At 44.9% G+C, this 15,431-nt stretch overlaps 1 protein-coding gene across 2 annotated transcripts; it reads left to right on the top strand.

Annotated features, from left to right (window-relative positions):
- The first annotated feature begins 458 nt into the window (after positions 1–458).
- Positions 459–11,519, top strand: FAM83A (family with sequence similarity 83 member A). Of its 2 annotated transcripts, XM_005438427.3 has the most exons (4): positions 459–1,193; positions 4,114–4,281; positions 5,797–5,921; positions 10,924–11,519. In XM_005438427.3, the coding sequence occupies exons 1-4, from the start codon at positions 618–620 to the stop codon at positions 11,468–11,470; spliced, it is 1,416 nt and encodes a 471-aa protein (XP_005438484.3). In that variant the 5' UTR covers positions 459–617; the 3' UTR covers positions 11,471–11,519. The 2 variants fall into 2 exon arrangements, with proteins under 2 accessions (XP_005438484.3, XP_055561273.1); XM_055705298.1 differs by lacking the exon at positions 4,114–4,281.
- The last annotated feature ends 3,912 nt before the right edge of the window (positions 11,520–15,431 follow it).

The raw sequence follows: 15,431 nt of genomic DNA, 5'->3' as shown, positions 1-15,431 counted from the left end.
TAAAGAAATAAATGAGTGAATCGTCTGTGGTAATAGCAACATACTAGGAATGGGGCACAGTGACGAAGTTCAAGTCTATTTTTAAGCCTGCCTGGTAGTATGTAGGTGCAGACAAGAGTCCGTGACCCTTTCTGCTGTTCTGAAGCTATGGACATGGCTGATGTCTCTGTCCCAGTTCAACGTCAGAGTTGTTTTTGCTCCCTAACGAATACTAAGGGAAGACAGAGAAGCCTCAAGGTATTTTGAAGATTGTGCAACGATGCTTGGGAGCCTACCTGCTTTTGCTTGAGCGCTTTTCTCACTCGCATTTCACATGATGCGACAGGAAGGGAAATACAACCAAATCGGACAGCCCTGGTAATTGGACTCAAATCCTTCGTATGCCCTGGGGGTGAGGTGGGTGCCTCTCAGATAAGCAATCTAATCAGCTTTGCACTTGTGTCCCATCTGGAAACAGATTGTTGACAAAGTACACCACCACCTGAGAAGCAAGCTTTGGGTTTTTTTGAAGATAATTGTGCCAACGAAATCAGGGAGTGTGAATTTGCCTGAGGTAATAAGATCTCTTTATTTTTATTCATAGTTAATTCATTCAGCCAAGGCGATTTCATGCCAGAATGCAGACTCCAAACAAGACGGACGATTGCGCTGCCTGTACAGCGCATACGCATGGTGCCTGCCCGGCAGATCGACTGCTGCGACAAAGAGCCATGAGCCACTCCAGACACATGGGCAAGATAAGGAAGAGGCTGGAGGATATCAAGAACCAGTCCTCAAAGTTGACAAAAGTGGATTTCAGCCACAACGAAAGCATAAGGTTGGCCACTGACGCCTTCCTGGATGGTGGGACAGACTCTTACCTCGAAACTTTAAGCAAAGAGGGCGAGGTGGATTTCCTGTCCTCAGTGGAAGCTCAGTACATCAAGGATAACGCCAAGGAGTCCTATTATGCGCAGGAGACGCTGGCCGCTGATGGGGCAGCTGCGCCAAAGCAGAACGATGCCGGGTCACTCCCTTCAGGGACGTACTTCCCCACCATTTCTGACAACAGCGAGCCAGCTCTGCTGCACACATGGATTACAGCGGAGAAACCCTATTTAAAGGAAAAATCCACCGCCACTGTGTATTTCCAAACAGAGAAAAACAGCAACATCAGAGACATCATACGCCGGTACATCAACAAGACCACTCAGGTACGGGGAGAGAATTGCTGTTCCCTCTGCACTCGCTTGTCTCGCTGCTCTTAAGAAGATCAGGTAAACGCGTTTGATCCGAGCCAGTTGCAGCGTAGCTTTGCTTTAGAAAGTGCTGTAAAGAGCCCATTGCTGAACACAGGCAGTGCTTTTCGGTTTTTTGTACCACCTCTTGCTGTTGGTGACTTAAAAATAAAAGCATTCTCTCTTCTTTTAAACTACTATTAACCCACCAGAGCAAATGTGCTGTTAGAAAGGGCAGCTGTGCTCTGTCCCTTCTTATGCATCATCAGCGGGACGGTTTGCTCCATTCAGACCATTGCACCAGTAATGAGAATTTAGCTAAAGCAAGCTCTGAGCCATTAGCAATTGTTCTAGGAGATTCATGGGAGATGTGGGTGAAGGGAAGCCTGGAGAAGGGCACATGTGTCTGGTGTGCCAGGAGCCATCTCCAGAGGAAGGAAATTATTCAGAAGAAAGATCTTTCATCCCAAATACATTGTCAGTGTCACTAAAAATGCCACATGGGCTCCATATGGAGACTCTGCAGTGTGACCTGGCGCATGGGAAAGGTGGGGATGATGCTCCTGACAACAGACAGGTGACAAGGGGCCACAGAGAGGTGCCAGTCCCGAGTCAGGCTGCCCACACACTGGGAACCCAGGAGCTGAGCAGCTGGAGAGGGACAAAAAGCCTCTGTCATGAGTGTTCTGGCAGCTCTACTGTTTGCCTGGAAACAAAGTATTTGACATTTCAGGGCTGTGTTTACCATTATATGGGAGTTGTCCCCTGGTATAAACCTGAGATGTCACTAGCAGTTTCACGAGAGGAACGGTCAGGAACAAAACCAGGCTGTCACTCCTGCTGTCTGGCACAGGCTGTGGAGCGCACTGGAGTCACAGGCTTTCGCTTTATTGTTCTCCTGCAAGGGCAAGTGCTGGGTCTGGTAACGCTGAGTGTAATGGCTGGGGAGAAAAGAATCCCTGTTGGCATTTGCCCTGTCAAAGGCTGCAAGTGCTCAGCACATCAGGGGAATTAGAAATCAGTCATTTTCAGTTGGCAGCATCAGAAAGATACAGTAACAGAAGAAATGTCTCTGGAATAATCAAATGATCATCTAGCAAAGTATCAACCCAGGCCAATTTTCTGTCCCAAGAGAAGAAAACTTGTAGGGGAAAGAGTGGGAAACATAATATAAATCCGTGGTTCACATGACTTTCTTAACCATCTAATTTACATTACAAGAGGCTGCTGGAGCAACACTTTCTCACAGTATAAATTTGGCAACTGCTTTTGGAGTATAGTTTTTCAATGGCAGCATTTATTAATTAGTATCTGATAAGGGTCCGGCCTGGATAGCCTAGTATTTGGTATATCCATTAACAACTTATACAACAGAATAAAGTCTGTGTTTGTGGATGATATCGAACTGCAAAGGATTGGCAAGTGGTACTATAATCTTAATACACCTGCGGAATAAGCGTAAATCATAAAATGAAATTTGGGCAAAAGCAGCGAGAAGTACTGCAAGTAGCAGAGGGAAGTCAGGTGCAGAAATACGGATTGGTAACAGCTGGTGAAAAAGCAGTACTAGAGAGAGTGTCCTGGATCTGCTGTGAGGCTGGATGCTGTATTGTGCATCAGTTGGTTACAACTTGGTTACAACAAGGTGAGTTAACAGTGAGTGAGGATGTGAGACACTGGACGTAATTGCGCCACTTACCTGGCACTGGCGAGGCCCTTTCTGGAGCATGGTGCTAGAGGAAGGTGTGGGATCCTTGCTGCTCTGCAAATAATTTGGCTTGCCTGAACAGGATGCTGGCCACACAAGATGTGCTTGGTCTTGTAGGATTTCCTTGTGGTGGTGAAGGGAATAATCTGGCTGGCAGGTGTGGGCATAGGCTGTGGAGTAACGTTCAGTGCAAGTTGGAAGCAAGTAGTAAAACAGATCTGCAGAGATACCGTAAAGTTTGTTTTGTTTGAAGATGATACCCTGTGAGTGCAATAATCAAGAGTTCCCTTTCCAGTCAATGGAGACATAGGCACCTTCTGAAGATAAGTCAGGTATTAGATGGGCTGAATTGCCCTGGGGAGATGACCCTTTCCATGGACAATAACCGACGTCAGTGAAGACCAGCACCTTCATGAGGCTGTGCCCAGCGCTGAGCGTAGGGGGTGGAGTATGGAAGTGGATTTATATCACATTTACAATTCCCTTGATCCACACTGGCTGGAGGCTGTGCATTTAAGTAGCTGTTGGGGCTTTTATGCCCAGTCCTGAGACTTCCACACAGTGTCCTGCCAGTTGTAAATTGGGAAGCATGGGTGTATGGTTAAATTAAAACAGTTTATAAATCAGTATTAAAAAAAAAAAAACTAAACAAAAAACCCAGACGGAGCTGCTGCAGTCTGTCGCACCACCACCACCAGAGTGAGGGTTTAAAGCCAGAACTGTTCCAGGTTAAGTTGTAACAGTTGTAACATCATCCAGTGAGGCTTGCTAAATGCGTGTGACTTACAAAAGCTAATCAGCCATTTGGCAAGGGCTACGGTCTCTTATTCTAGCAACATCCTTATTATTCTCTGATTAGCGTTTCAGTATATTTCCTAGTGCTGAAATCTCACCTACAAATTCGTGGGTCATCTTGTGTTTTACGATTGAAAGAGCTTAACTGAAGTGCTTATGTTGTGTGTTATGGTGGCTTTATATGAGCAATAAAACAATGAAGCGACATGTCTCATCAATTTACCAATTCAGGCACTTAGGGAGAAAACCGGAACAAATATCCACATATATCTCTGATGATTTGTTTTTGTTGGAATATTTTTTTAAAACAAATAAACCACATTTCAATGGCCTCACAAGTGACCTTAAGTTATGTAAATTGGCTCTGTTAGTGCCTCTGCTTTTTTTCCCTAGGTGCTAGCTATCGTGATGGATGTGTTCACGGACACTGAGATTCTTTGTGACCTCCTGGAGGCAGCTAACAAACGCATGGTGTTTGTCTACCTGTTGCTCGATCATGGCAATATAAATCTCTTCTCGGAGATGTGTGACAAGTTGCAAATTGCTGAGGATCTCTTCAAGGTACTGTGGCTCTGTGAAGCTCTTAGTCTCAGGTTCATCTGCCTAACTTGAGGCACCCTGAGCTGGAAGCATGATTGTGCTAGGGTCAGTCCACCTTGTAATTGAAAGGGAGCAAGAGATTTCCAGAGGTAGTGTTAGCACACCTCATTTCTCTCTGAAGATGCCCACATTTTCCCATGGATGTCATAGGAAGGTAAGGCATTTCCATGAGGTCCTTCGATGAAACTAATCTGGGCCCTGAAGTCTTAAAACAGAGCTTAAGTCCCCTAGTAAATTTAGCATAAACATTACAACTGCTTCCATTTAGTAAATCTGCAGCAGCTGTGGTCTGGCAGCCACAGGTAGCAGGCACACAAAACTTTTTTGCATGGCAATACCCTGGTCGCACTAGGTTGTTTCTGATAAAACGTGCTAAAGCTCTATTGAAAAGATAATGCCTCAGGTTCAGCTGGCTGTTAGCTTAGCCTGCCTTCATCTCTGCCAGAGGGAACTGACCTTAAAACTAACATCCTAGGGACCATTTCAGTTTTCACTTGAGATGCTGTAGGGCACCTGTGTTATCTTCGTGGGGATGGCTGGTACCGCAGAGGCAACAGACTTCTGGAACAGCAGCTGGAGGACAGGCAGGAGACCTGAGGGCATCTTAGATGCACCAGAGACCTGTATATCAACAGTGAAATTCCACCCCGAATGTATGAAGAAACCAAAATTAATGAAGTATGCTCATAACAGTGTTTGCACCGTCTGTAAACCCCCACTCCTTAGGAAGAACAAGCCTATGCTGTTCATTGCTACTACGATACACAGGCTTCAACAACGCCTGAGCCAAATCCTTGGTGCTGCTCATTAACTAAGGCCTTGATCGTGCAAAGTGTGCATACAGACAGCAGGGTGAGGTAGGTCTGGGTGCCTGGCCTGCCTTAAATGCACTTGCTCAGGTACAAGGACAGCGCAGAGCATTGCACGGGCCAAACTGTCCTGCTTCTTCACACACACGTGTACTTGTGCCTGATCCTGCAGGACGGCATTAGTCTGTGCTGCACCAGAAGAGCACGTATGTCCTTGCAGGCCCAGACGGGGTGGAGGAGCAGAGGTTTTGCCCTGCTGTATCTGTGCGGTGCCATCGCCAATGTACAACAAGAGAGCTCACAGCTAGAGCGATTGTTGCTGGGGTGGTGGCAGAGGCAGCAGACTGCCCTCAGCTATGGACACATCTCATTTTGGGCAGGGAAGCATCAGTTATCATTACACAGCACAGCTACATCTGCGTGGAAGTCCATGTGGGTTTATATCCCCACTGAAACAAGTAACCCTGTGACAGGTGAGAGAACTTGGCCGTTTCCTCTAGCCCTAAACCTTCAATATATCATCGGAGAGTCTGTGAAGAAATCATAACAGGCATTGGGAAAGTGAAGAGCTAAAGGCAGGGTGGGGGGAAGAGCCCTTTTTCCTTCATATTTTTAATTTTTAAAAAATGTAATTTGCTCAGTTCTTTTTTTTTTTTTTTCTTTACAGAATATTTCAGTCCGCAGTGTTACTGGAGAGGTTTACTGCGCCAAATCAGGCAGGAAATTTTCAGGACAAATACAAGAGAAATTTCTTATCTCTGACTGGCGATACGTGCTCTCTGGATCTTACAGGTGAGATAAGCCATCGCAGCTCGTGTCTAGGTGGTCTTTTATGATTTTTAGTATTACTTCACCAAAAAAGTGCCATGGAAATTTTGTACAGGTGAGGAGCTTTTTTGAACAAAACCCCCTCATGTTTTCAAATATGCACCATTTTTCAATAATCCATTTAACTTGCTTTGAAGTTTATGTTAGTTCCTTATGGAACGTGGTATTTAATTTAAATGTTCAGAAACTAATGTAAATACCTTTGCTGGTGCAGCCCTGGAGCAGAACTAGAAATGTGTACCGCTTTAGATTATGCTTTCCTCGTTGTTTGGGTCCTCAGATGCTGTGATCATGAGACATGACACATTTCCATCTCCCTCGGGATCCCTTAATGTAGCATATGTCACTCAGCTTATCCGAGGATTTGTTCTCTATATGACAAGTTCAGTGATTCAAGGTAAACCAGGAATACTTAAGAGACTTAACTGTTTTTCTCTTGTGTTTCATTAACAGGTAGGCAGTATATATCTACGCATCTGTTGTACCTTCCCTTTTTTCTTTTTTTCTTTTTTTTTTTTTTTTTTTTTTTTTTTACATGACCTGAGTCTGTAACTCTTTGCTTTTATGCTGCTATAATTATTTCATGTAGAGGATGCAGCATCTCAACAACTGCATTTTTAATTGAGATCCAAGATCCTCCAGTCAGGGAATTTCAGTAGACTCTGAGCTTGCATCAAATAAATGAAGTTCCTAAGCCTCATGGCTATGTAGATAAGCTGCACAAATGACCGAGTGTATCCTAGAAATGCAGATACAAAAAGACAAGAGGTGATTATTTAATTAAAAGGATAAGATTGTTTTTCTTAATCCCAGTTTATGATTTGGAAGCTTAAATGCCTCTAGTCCGACAAAACTGTGCCACTGGGAAGACTACATAACTGTAGTAACAAAGGTAAAGGTGAATACCTGGGGTTGGTGTAGGCTGCAGGAGCTCAGCTGTCCACAGAGGCAAGCATCCAGTTTCCCTTCAGTTTCCAAATGAACCATCAGACAAAAATGTGTGAACGCTCAGTGTTTGGGTTTTTTATTGGCAACTCTGTGGTTTTCGTGCTCTTTCAGGTTTCTTTTAATCCCTTACCAAAGATGTGTAGAAATGCAACAGCAGATTTATAGAGAGAGTAGAAGTGAAGAATGTATGGGAGAAGAGGGACAGAACAAGATCTACTTTCTTTGGCCATAAAGCTTCCTTTTGGCTTCTCTTCTCAATTCTAAAAAAAAAAAAAAAAGAAAAAAAAAAAAGAAAAACTGCACAGAGTCATTCTCTACTGCTGTTGCAATATCTTCTAACCTCAAGAGCCTTGAGTGCATAATCCCCTATCCAGCAAGCAAGCAGAGAGGGTGGTGAGGAACAAATCCGTACATTATTTGACTTAAGCATGCTCAGCCCCAGTTTGCAGATTCACATGGTTTACAGTTAGCTATCGGTACAAGGCATTTCTGTAGGCTTGCTAGCTTTCACTTTATTAATCCGAACGTTTTCTGTTATCCCTAAACCTTATCCACCAACCTTTGCAGGTATAAACAAGAATGATGTTGAGTAAAACAGACTCAAACACTTCTGCAACGCATTTGTTGGAAATCAAATTGGAATAGATCTTAAAACTAATACAACAGCAAGTTTCACCAAACTGCTGTGCTCTGCGTGACTTCATAATAGCGGTAGAGGGAACAGGCTGAGGAAATAAAATAGCCCTTTGGGACATACGGCTGTAAAAGGGACCCTGGCTCACTGTTTCTACCCAAAGAGTTTGGGGACAAAATATATTTGCCTAATGGACAATGAAGAGGACTGAAGCTGGCAACTAGTTAGAGGCAGAGGAACCACCACCAAGTCTGTGGCATCTCCTGCTCTGGAGTGGTTTTTAAAACCACATTGAAAAGCCATTGCTTGGGTCAGTGTGGATAAGCATGGTCCTGCTGCACAGGGCAGACCAGAGCTGAAAAGCTTCTGAAGGCTGTTCCACCCATGTGTTTTAAGTTACAGTTTTCCTCTCAATTTTTACTGCCAGCATCTATGGTGTGGGGTTAGGATGCAGCATTTCTTTCTGCTGTATGTGTGTTACTCTACCCCATTCCATGACAACTGTGTTATTCCTTTTTTAAAAAATTGAATTGAAGTTAGATAGTGCATGAACTCGGTGCTCCTAAAGAAGGCAAAATGAAAACAGCAGAAAGCACAGAACTTGATCCTCAGGGACAGCTGAGTACCACCCCAGCTGCCACTCTGAAAGCCACCAGCCTCTACAGAGCCAGCATCTAACATCTAGCACTGGGGTGCTTTGTCGGGAGCATCGGTTCAGGTGGGGCAAGTTTCTCATGCAGAGGTTATCCCACCAGCAGGCAACGCTAAGGCGTAGGTTAGTTCAAACCTGAGCTCAGCTGACAAACCCAGTCCTTCCATTTCAGGTGAAATGTGTGTAATGCTGCATGTTAACACAGGGGATGAGACATCCCTAACGAACTGCTGCTGCAGTCACGCTGAGGGCACACTCAGAAAAACACAAATCCAGTGCAGGAGGGGCGGGTTTTGATTCAGATAATCATAAATGAGAGGAACCAGAACGGGACATACGTTTTGTGACAAAGCCCTGGCAAGACAGCTGAGAAGTTACCTATTAATGACTGAATTTGTGATACAGCTTTGGCCCCAAGCGAGGCAGGACTTCGTTGTGCTTTCTCTTCTTCCTGATGTGCTTCACTCCAAATGGCCTGGCAGAAAAATGATCCTTCTGCGAAGGTAGTGTCAGTAACAGACTTCTCTGAGCCTTTCCCAAAAGAGCACTCAGAATTGTAAACTAAGAAGCAAAACAGAGCCTAAAACTGAAACAATTGATTTCCTCTTAGAATGAAGCCAATGAAAACCTGTTAAGTCTTTATGTCAAGTTCTGCTTTGTTCTTCCACCAAGCGTACAGAATGTAAATTGCTGTGACTCACTACGTGAAGCCCACAAATGTGCGTCTAAGATCACACAGGTCTCACTCTGTTATTTTACAGCTGACCCATTTGCCATCAGTCCATGGAGTTATTATCTTTGGGCTATTAATTGGATCCAACTTTCTTTGCTTACAAGGGTTACAGATAAGATCAATGAGCCACAAATTAGTATCTGTCCGTCAGGTACACCAGGAAGTTACACGTGGGAGCAAATTATCACAGTGGAGTGCAACAGTGTTTTCCTCTGATTCTGTCGGGTTTTTAAAAGCCATTTATAAGTATAATTGATTTTTATTTCTCTCTAAATGTTCTTACATAAACTAGATATATCTCTAACATACAAAGTCTAAACCTGCCACTCCATACCTCAGCCCTTTCATGAGTTGTAACCTTCAGTGTAGATATACCAGACAAATTGTGGGTGGTTTTGTATTTGTTCCTGCTTTATTATCTCCTTCACAGTTAGCCAAAGGACATGCAAAGGTTTAGAGAGTGCTTCTTAGTGAATAAAGGCAATGTTGAGCTAGCACAGCAGATGTTACCCACGCAGCACGGAGTTAGCTTGCTGTGCTGTTTACTTCAGCTCCCAAGGTTTCATCCATATTTAGAATGATTTGAACAAAGTGGATGAGAAGTACCTGTATTCTAGTAATTTACTGTATATTTTCATGTAAACGTACAGCATATATTGTGGGATTGCCCAGTGGCATTGAACTAATGATTTCTTCACTCCTTCCCTTGCTCCTTGAAGCAACAGTATAAAACCACTGCATGCCCCAAACCCAACCCTCTTTAAGAATGCTCTGAATGGGCAGGTGTAAATGATCTGTCTTCACTCCCTTAGCATCAGCTCAGGCTGTCAGTCCCACTGCGTTTCACAGGAGTTTTGTCAAAACATGACAAGAGCAAGATTTAAAGTGCATACACCTACAGCCAAATCTGGCTCTCAGCAATCCTTGTGCAAATCCAGCGTAGCTAATAAAGTCATGCAGGAATAACCAGGGCAGAGTTTTGCCAACACAGAATTCAAAACCAGCGCTGCTCTGTATCCTCTGCTGCACAGCTCGAGCCCCGGCGGTCAGCTCAGGGAGTAATTACATTTCATTCTCTCTACTATGCTCATTTTATTGCTGCTGCTGCTGCTGCTCAGACAAGGCAGCCTGCACACCACAATCAAGCTGGCTCGTAGTTTTGTAAAAGAGCACAAATTTATGTTTGCCAAGTGGATTAGGGAAGCACATAAACCAACAATAGTTTAAAAGCTATGGAGTATCCTGAGGTGTGTCTCTGGACTACCAGAATGTAAACAATCGTGGTGTTTCTCTCTTACTTTATAGAAAAGTGCTATTTTTATTTTTGGAAAGGCTGTAGGAAATATTTATAATTTCATTTCCTCTGTAGTGAAGAAAATAAGTATTTGTCAGGTGTGGCGGTTTGTTTTGTGGGAGTGGGGTGTGGCAGGGAGGTTGGGGTTTTATGTGTTTCTCTTGACCAATGCAGAAAAAGTATGACAAAATGAAAACAAGGGATAGTTATTTTTCACTAGTCTTTCTAACGCCAGTTTTGAGTGGGTGAGAGTTACCAACTGGTACAGCATTCTGCAAGCAAGGTACGATTTATGTGTGCGCAGACAAGACATGGTAAACCCAAATTTAAGCACTGTGCATGGAAGAGAGGTACCCAAAAGAGGGGTCTAAACTCCTTTCCACGGAACTGACATCCAAAGCTTGGGTATTGTATCTGACATTTAGTCCTGCAATGGATCCGGATCACCACTCCCTTGAGGGGGTTGTATAACTTTACAAGGTTTCTTGAAGGTTTTAGAGGCAGCTGCAATAACAAAGCTTGATCCAAGTCAAAGAGCACTGATGTGAACTGACCTGAAATTCAACTGCGACACCATCTTCATCCTGTGTTTAGACAAGAAGCTTCAGCAGTAGAACGCATTTGCATTTCGCACTACCCCTGCGGGCATCTCCAGTTCCTAATGGCTGACATTAAAGCTAACTCTTGCCTTGTCTTTCCTTCCAGCTTCACATGGCTATGTGGCCAGGTTCACCGCAACCTCCTCTCCAAGTTCACGGGTCAAGTTGTGGAGCTGTTTGATGAAGAGTTCCGACACCTTTACGCGCTGTCCAAGCCGGTGAGGGGACCGAAGTCTCCACCACGCACCATGCCCTTCCTGTTCCGCAAGAGCTGGGTCCCCCAGCGCAGCCTCTCCTACAGCAGTGAGGGAAGCGCTAACACGCTTTCTGATCCCTTCAGCAGCCTCTCAGCTGGCAGCACCCACCAGACCAAGCAAACTCCAAGAACTCTCATATTCAGCAGCAATTTCAGCCCCCAGTCACCTCTCCATAGAGTTAATTCCTTCCACAGCTATGTCTCATTCACACACCCCCCACCACAGAAGGCCATCCAGGCTAACTACTATCAGCCACCCTACGTGGCTGATAATTCCATGGTTCTGTATAACAACATGAACATTTACAGGCCTATAAGGCTTAGACAAGAGGAACCAAACAGGACAGGGTTAAGCTCACCCTGGAGATGCCTTCACAAAGCTAACCTGTTTGCATAATAACCACCTTGTTTTGAATTGCAAGTATACCTAGTGAGGACCTGTTTAGCAATCGCTTGTGTACTGATGAATATAGAAGTTCTGTATAATACAAAATGAGGATGATTTCAAGCCTCTTGTTTTGTTTTGCTGCTTCTGGATGCTTTGTTTCCCTAATTAAAAAGCCAAGCCTGCTAACATGTAAACCTTGGGTGCATCACGATCCGAGGAAGAATGCATCTAAACAATGCTGCTCACTGCTCGCAGTGCAACACTGCTGCTGCTTACCACCTGCCCTTGGTAGCATATTTGTATGGTTGTAGATTTAAGTGGTTAACCTTTTTCATACGGCCAGGCACCTGAAAGTGGGGTAAGTCACAGTTTATTACCATGCATTTTATGCACTTGCATAAGGAGACTGAAGGCTGCTATTTACGTGCCAAACCAAGGCAATGCTGGCTGCAGCAGTCTACCTTCATGCTATCATCGCACCTTAATCTTGATTTAGCAGGACTCCTTTAAGCTGATGGGGAAGCACGGTTCCTACCACCGCACCGTCTCAGAGCTGTCTGCTTGAGGCGTGCAGCAAGGATGTCTATTCACAGGGTTTTTAGGAAGGGTCCTCCTAACCATGACACGGACCGAGACCAACAACTCAGGTTACAGAGGACAACTTGCAGACACCATACGCTCACTTCCATGCCTTAGCAACAAGGATGTGTTCCAGCACACTTTGTTACAAACCTCCAATCCCACCAGCTCAGAGCAATTTTCCTTATTGCAGAGCATCTGTGTATATTCATACTGGAGAACGAAGCTGAGTAAAGCAGCAAAGTCCTACTAGTAACACACCAGGACTGTGTTCCTATTCATTTAATAGCACGTGGATTGTAATAATCCTCTCAGTGTTCATTTGATTGAATGCTAAGTGAGAGCTAATGATGCTTTATTTCAGAGTTCTTCAAAGTTTCTAATTTTTAAAGAGAAACTGGGTGTCTGTAGTGTGCATTGAACAGTTACAGAGGAAGTTACAGAGATTCAGCAGTTTGAGCCAAACCAGAAAAATATTCTGCCAAATAATCCCTGAAAACAAAGGAAGCTTCTGTAAGTGAAAGGCAAAAAATAGTAAGAAAATCCATGAAACAAAGGATTTCCATCCAAATCCCCAAGTTACTAATAGATGCCTAACATCTATTGATTTATTAGCAGATTTTTTTTTACCCTGCTTTATATTATCTTTCATCTGACTCAACAGAAAATAGAAACCTAAACACATTTGCACACCTGGCCCATTTTCCCTGACTTCTCACCTGCTCAAAAAGGAATACAATTTCATTATTTAGGCTGTGGATGAGGAAAATTGTATGCAGCAACAAGATCTCAGGTGAGGAAAGGTTCTCATCCTTGGAAAAGCAATCATTTTGAAAGTACACTGGATGAAAGGTACAGGATGGACACACCTTGCTCTAGCTTCAGTGCAGATGCTTTTACCTGTGATATCAAATTTTGGAGTCCAGAATAATAATAGATGATTGCATATAATTTAAATTCTGTACATAGCAACATTTTCCAGATTCCTTGGGAAGAAGGGAAAGTTGATTTTCATTCCTATGACAAATCTACTTAATTATCTAAATATGGCAACCATTCAAATAAAAGAGAAGACTTTCATTAAAATCCCTTTGAGAATCATTTTGTTTCTTCATATTCTCTTGACTTGTGTACCTTCCTCCCTTCTCTTCTAAAAGCTAAATAAATTCTGTGCAGTCAGAGCCCAGGTGAAGAGGAAACACATTTTGTTTCTTCTGAAATCAACAGGAACAGAATTAAACATACATGTCCCCCCAGCCTAATTAAGACTTTTCTTCTAAATTTGATTCAATTCACCAATCCAGCCGTGCCCCAGCTGGGGGTCGTACAGAGTGGGATATGGGGAGAAGTTTGTAGACCACTACCTCTGAAGTCTTCATTTTCTCAGGCCGTGACCCATGAAATCTATGAAGGAGCTCTTATTATCTCTGTGGAGCAAGGTAGTTTGCATACAGAAGTTTTAGAGAAGACAGCTAATGAGAAGTAGGTAAGGGACAAGCTAATAACCAACAGGGAGCACTGGGAGTTAAGGAGAGCAAATTTTAGCCCCAAATCAGGGATGCAGCTTGTGCTAGTCCAGACAGCAGCTGAACCTGACCATCACATGAATGGAATTTCAGTTTTGATGGAAAACAAACCTAGTTTATAATTTCAGCAACGAGTTATGCCAAAAATCCTAACAGGCCCCAAAAAGCTTGAACACTCAGTGATGAGGGAACATGTGGTTACAGGCAGCTGCAGAAATCACCTGTCAGAAAAGTCACAGTAGGATGCTGACATACCTCGTCCATCCGCTGCAAGGGAAGGGCTTGGATAAACATTGCTACCATACAATGCACCCTCAGCAAGCAGGCCAATGACACCAAGCTGAGTGGTGTAGTTGATTCACCTGAGGGAAGGGATGATGTCAAGAGGAACCTCGACAGACTGGAGGCCCAGGTAAACCTCATGAAGTTCAAAAATGCCAAGTGCAAGGTCCTGCACCTGGACTAGGTCAACCCGCAGTATCAGTACAGACTGGGTGATTAAGGGACTGGGAACAGACCTCTGGAGAAGAACTTGGGAGTACTGGTGGATGAGATATTAGACATGACCAGGCAACACGCACTTGCAGCCCAGAAAGTCAACTATATAACCAGGGCTTCATCAAAAGAAGCATGGCCAGCAGGTCAAGGGAGACCATTCTACCCCTCTACACCAATATTCTGAGACCCTACCTGGAGTAAAGGTGTCCAGCTCAGGGAACACACAATACAAAGGTCACTAACTGCCCTCCAGAGTGCCCTGGGGCCTCCTCTGGGCTTTGCTGGGGCCCACTGGAGGCCCCTGCTGCCCTCCAGAGATTCCCCCATTCCACAACAACCTAAAAGCCTAGGAGGAGTCACTCTGAAGAACAAATTCACTTCTGTAGACATTCTGGAGGTTTGTACAGGCTACGTCCCTTTATGCTTTTTAGTCTAGATCCCCTTCATCTTCCTCCAAAATCATCAAGAGATTGAAGTTGTAGTAGTGAGCATCGTTCCAGCTGTTGTCTTGCAGGTCGTCATCTGAATTGTCTTTGGCAAAAGTGGAGGGGAGGAGTCCTCTTGTGCTGGCCACCAGCTCTCCCACAGCCCAGCCATCTCCATCCACCTGCCCAAAGACACCAGCAGATGACCCAGCAGTTCGGGGAAGCTCTAGCTCAGCCTGCTCCCTGGGACCACCAGAAGGACCACAACTGTATCGAGCTATGAACAGCCGAAGCTTTCCCAGCCGCTGTCCCCAGAGCCTGCCGGCTGACAGACCGTTTGCCTGCTACCGGTTCTTCTGCCTCATTTGTGGGGTCCTCCTCTGACAGAGGGTAGGAGCCAGGACTGCCCTCTACCCAAGCTGACGCTGCGGGGCTCCGAAACCCATTCTCGGGCTCACTCACCTGGCCTTGAAACAGTTGCCTGGCTTGTCCGTGGTCCCTCGGGACTTACTTCAGCACTTTCTGCCGTGTCTCTCACGGCTTCCACTTTGTGCTCTGCAGCTTCCAGTAGGATTCAGAGGTGGCTGATGGCAGAATTCAGCTCCTTGGCAGTTTCTGTCAGTCACCCCTTCAAGTCAACATTTTTAGCTTGGACCTTTTCTGCCCAGCGCATCTGCCCACGGAGGTGAGAATTTTCTTGGGCCAGCCTGGTGTTTTCCTCCCTCACCTCCAGAAGCTGCACCTCTACTGCTGGCACCTTTGCCTGAGGCTGCTCACATCACATGGGCCCTCGTCATCTCCAGCCACTTGGGGCTGGAGCTCCTCAGGCACCTCCTGCGAGGCTCGGTTCTGGTGGTCCTGCACGGGCAATGCTCTGGCGTGCTCTCCTTTCTCCAGTCCTCTGCTCAGGAGATGACTTCATGCAGGCTTCCTTAGCGGAGC

This window comes from Falco cherrug, chromosome 3 (assembly GCF_023634085.1).
Source record: "Falco cherrug isolate bFalChe1 chromosome 3, bFalChe1.pri, whole genome shotgun sequence".
NCBI lineage: Eukaryota > Metazoa > Chordata > Aves > Falconiformes > Falconidae > Falco > Falco cherrug.
This window is presented reverse-complemented; position numbering and strand designations above follow the sequence as displayed.